This window comes from Ictalurus punctatus, chromosome 25, assembly GCF_001660625.3.
Source record: "Ictalurus punctatus breed USDA103 chromosome 25, Coco_2.0, whole genome shotgun sequence".
Lineage (NCBI taxonomy): Eukaryota > Metazoa > Chordata > Actinopteri > Siluriformes > Ictaluridae > Ictalurus > Ictalurus punctatus.
In genome coordinates, this window is record NC_030440.2 from 12,433,347 (window position 1) to 12,438,288 (window position 4,942).

At 38.9% G+C, this 4,942-nt stretch overlaps 1 protein-coding gene across 3 annotated transcripts in view; it reads left to right on the plus strand.

Moving 5' to 3' along the window:
• The first annotated feature begins 1,043 nt into the window (after positions 1-1,043).
• The window catches only part of prrx1b (paired related homeobox 1b), a 9,748-nt gene continuing 5,849 nt past the window's right edge, over positions 1,044-4,942 (plus strand). The window contains exon 1 of one of the 3 annotated variants that reach the window (XM_017455402.3): positions 1,044-2,115. In XM_017455402.3, the coding sequence (XP_017310891.1) occupies positions 1,866-2,115 (250 nt within the window). In that variant the 5' untranslated portion in view covers positions 1,044-1,865. The remainder of the gene's footprint in view (positions 2,116-4,942) is intronic. The other 2 variants (XM_017455404.3, XM_017455403.3) reach the window with 2 other exon arrangements.

The following is a 4,942-nucleotide window of genomic DNA, read 5'->3' on the forward strand; positions in this document are numbered from 1 at the left end:
TTATATATTCGACTAGATGTTATTCATAAAATGTAGTGGAGGGGAAAAGCAGAACTGATTTAAAGTTTATAGTGAGCATTGAGGATTGAGGATTGAGCTCCGACCCTGGCAGAGCTGATGGCAGCGGGCTGAAGCGGAGGCAGGAGAAGGAATGTGGAGGGAAAAATAATGATGAAAAAAAAAAGTGCACTCTGTCCCACCGGCGGCTTAATTAAATACACGGAAAGAACGAGAGCGGCACATCTGGTTTCAATCCCTCTCCCTTTGATGGCATCAAGTGTTCTTTTTCCCCCCTGGATCTAGGGGCTTGGAAAGCTAAAGTGATATCTGAGGCACTGAGAAGCCTATAGACGAGATCCATTAAAGCGCACCGTAGGCTTACCTGCCAAGAGGCGCACAGCCAGGTGTCCAAAAACAACTGCTCAGTCTGACTTAGTGATAGAAATATATCCATCTGTATATCCACGTGACTCAAATATTCAGCACATAGACAATAATAGAATAAAAATGGTCTACAAACGAACTGACAGCATATAGATTTTACGAACAGCACAATAAGAGTCAGCAGAAACTTAGAGCAGTTTGGGTGCTGACAGACTTCTGTTATTTGGGTTGAGTTGGTCTTATACCTGCTATCACCTGTTTTACTGAGAAATTGGGAACACCTCTTTGTCTTTGAATCTAGTGCGTCCGGGATTCAGCAGATTATAGACTTGTGTGTGTGTGTGTGTGTGTGTGTGTGTGTGTGTGTGTGTGTGTGTGTGTGTGTGTGTATGTGTGTGTTTATTTTTTTTATTATTTTTTTTTAGATTATTTACATTCCGTGTTGGTGAAGTTGCAGTAAAACAGAGTTGAGGTGTTTTCCCTGGGTGTAACAGATGCTTTTGAAACTGCTCGTTAGTCACATACTTCACTAATTTGGGAATCCCTCGCTCTATGTAGCCTGCATTATCGACACATGACTTCATAATCCCGCCCTCTGATATACTCCGTTATTTTTATAGTCTCTGCTTCTTGTTTTCTTTTTATTCCCGTTATTTTCCGCGCGCGCTTTGGAGCAACTTCTGTAAACTTTGCTGTAATCGGTGGAGTGTAGCAGGGGACAGAAGAGCAGACACCGGGGGTCTGTACAACCTCAGAGACGGCACAAAACCTTTTTTGCCACGTAATTACGAGTGCCTATTAGGCCGATCTTCTCTCCCGGGGGCCTCATTTTTTTTTTCCTGCGCGCGGGCCTCTGCCGCTTGCTAACGTTTGAAGTGCCACGAGCTGCGTTCCCTTCTCATGAGTGCGTGTGTGTGCGTGCGTGTGCGCGTGTGGGTGTGGGTGTGTAGTGCTTGGACGCGGAGCTTCGACGAGGCGGCAGTGTGTCCAGCCTCCTCGCGCTCACGGGCCAGTCCGCTTTTACGAGCTCGCGCATGTGTTTAGGCAGCGGCATTCCGGCAAACTGCGCTCAGTCTCAGGCACGCGCGCTAACAGCGACGTGGAGTGAAAGCTTTCGGGTTTTTTTTCTCTCTCGCTCTGTCTCTCACCATAAGGAAACTACGACGGAGTCAGAGCAAAGCGCTTCGTGGCGAAGTTATATCTGTGCGCAAAGTCGGACAGACGCTCCTCCAAACAAGCGGAGGGTTTATTTTTTTTGTTTGTTTCGTTTGTTCCTCCACGGAATTGACAGTTCCACAGACTTAACGCACCACATCTGGATCCGTGACCAGGTTTAAATTCAAATACGACCAAAAAAAGAAAGGAACACGTTTTGGAGACACGTATTCTTATATACTATTCCGGTTGCCTATGCAAGGGACGGTTTTGCGCGTCCGCTGTTGTTGCGCCGTGCTTTTTTTCTCCGTTAGCCTGTTTGCGTCATGACGTCTAGCTATGCGCATGTAATGGACAGACGAGCCGTGGCGGTGCCCAGCAGACTGGAGAGCCCCATCACAGCCAACGTGGACAACCTGCAGGCCAAAAAGAACTTCTCGGTGAGCCACCTATTGGATCTGGAAGAAGCAGGGGAAATGGTAGGCGCGCAGGCGGAGGAGAGCGTGGCGGAGAGCGGCAGGACCATGCTGGAGTCTCCGGGGCTGACCAGCGGCAGCGACACGGCGCAACCGGAGAGTAAGTGCAGCCTCGAGCGCACGCTAAACAATCCAGTGTGCAGTGCTCGGATATATATCTATATATCTACATATATCTATATATATTTATAAGTTACATATCTAGTTTAATAATATACAATGTCACGAAGCAGATTTACACAAATCCACGTTATGATCCCTACATTATGTGCAATCCATAACAGAGACGACAGTTGCAGGGAACCGATTGCGCTTTAGTCAACTTGGGAGCGAACTGACTTATGGTTAAAAGATATTTTCCGTGTAAATTTAAACTCTGCTTAGCTCGAGCTGTTGTTATGTGTAGCTCCACGCGAGTACCCCTCCTGTTCCCAGCGCGCGTTCACGCGACCGCCGCTCTTATTAACACTTAGCGCAGCAGTTTCCCACATTAACACGTGCACAGGTTAGATTGCGCAAACTGAACGGTGTATTGTATATTACAGTGATGCTGGAAGACCAGAGCACGTCCTTCTTCTTCATTATAAAATAATGTCACATTTCGATAAATAGATTAGGCTATATAGCCTTTTGGTTTTTTTTTTATTTTTTATTTAGGTTTAGATATTTTTAATAGTTTAAAATGATATTTAATTGTAAACTTTCACAAACGAATTCAAATACATCACAAACGTAAACATTTATAACATCAAATAATGGCTAAATTACTTGGTGGTTGGTGGTGCGATCAATGAGCGCGTTTTGCGGCGGATGCGCGCTGGACACAATTATATACACCACTTCATTTCCATTGTAAACACATGATTAAACATACCTATAAATGACATCACTATATATATATATATATATATATATATATATATATATATATATATATATATATATATATATATATATGTGTGTGTGTGTGTGTGTGTGTGTGTGTGTGTATGTGTGTGTTTGTGTGTTTGTGTGTGTGTTTGTGCCAACTAAGGGTTCAGTATTGAATACTCTCTCTACAACAAGATTAGGAAACTAGGCCCAGTTAAATTAAAACCAATCCGCACAGAAGGGATTATAAAGTGATTGATTAGTAAAGTAAAGAAAAAAATATATTTAAAAATACACAATGTTCGGGTATACTGCCTTTCTCTCTGCAACATCCAGAAAGTCTTTAACAGGCTGTTTTTATTTTATTTTATTTATTTATGATTTTTTTTTTCTAGCAAACTTAATTTTCTCTCTGTTTTAATTGGATTTTATTCATTTTTTAAGCTGTAGTTTAAGAGTCTTAGACTATTTGACCATTTTATCAATTATTGTAATGGCGTTAAAATTGCAGGGGTTTTATCTGGTTTATCATGTCTTATTTTCATCGAGATACAAAACAAAGGTTTTATTGAGAACACGTTTGCAATATACATACATTCATACTATATATATATATATATATATACATGTATGAGAGGTGTAGAGTGTCAGATGCGGCGCATTTTATATAACCTATGTAAAAAATGTTTTAAGCCGTTGTGTTTATAAATTACTTTAGATACTTATGTAGCTTATATAACCGACCTGTACCACAATGTGTGTGTGTGTGTGTGTGTGTGTGTGTGTGTGTGTGTGTGTGTGGTTTTTTTTTCGTGTTTTTTTTTTTTTTTTTTTTTTTTTAACATGGAAACTCCATTAAAGCGAATTCCTAATAACGTGCGGAAGTTTAACGAGATCTTGAATACACTAATGATTCCCACAAACAGGCTGAGCTAATTATGCTACAGCCTCCGCCGCCATGTCTATGCAATTAGCCCTACTTCATGTGGGGAAATAAAAAATTAAATGCATAAAAGCAAGAAAAAAACGCACATCTGACGTACTACTGGATTAGGGTATTATATGGTATGTATATTGTTTTGAATTAATTACTGTAATTATATTTTTGTGTCAAACTCGGTTTATAGTAATCTCTTGGTCAGGTACAGGTGTGGGCTTCAATGACCAAAGAACAGCCAATCAAAATGCAGTGATTATTAGTGTGGTGACTAATCAGGAAGAAGGATATTCTGGCGTGCCGTTAATGAGTGTAACGATCATCGAGTGTTACTGCATAATCGGTGCTGGCATGAAAGTTTTTTCCACCTGACCTATTATGAGCAACACCAGGACACAGGTCCTGGTGCTTATAGATCACAGTAAATAATGCTGGGTCTCAATGTATTAAAATAATAATAATAATAATAATAATAATAATAATAATAATAATAATAATAATAGCAATACTACTACTACTAATAATAATAGTAATAATACTAATAACAATTCAAGCTCTCTGTCCAAAGTAGAATGTTAACCAAATATATGCTTTAAAAAATAAAAAGGATCGGCTAGAAATCTTTGGCCGTTCTTTTGTAAATTATGGTTCTTTGGTTTGATATTTTCAGTAAGATTATTGAAGGTACTTCTAAGAGATGACAGCCCAAAGAACCAGTACAAGATCTTCCAGGATTTTATTTATTTTTGCTGTTGTTTTAGTGTGTAGGTTTAATGTATGCTGCAAATAATACATTGTAAATTTGATTTGCAGTAGCTGACTGCTAGCAGAGTTGCCAGTTATTTACTCCAATTAATATTTTTGTTTTTATAACATTCTTATTGTAATGCTTCATTACAGCAAATGTTTTTGGTAAAAAAAATAAAAAATAATAAAATAAAAATAAAAAAAATAATTAAAGTGCAAAACCTGTAATTTTACAGGGACATATTGGTAATTTTATATTATTTGAAAAAGCATCTCTTCAATTTGACAGTTATTTTGTTTGTGTTGTATTTTATTGCCAAATAAACATCTTAAATAGATCTGAAAGAGTCAAAAATAACAAATAACAAAATAA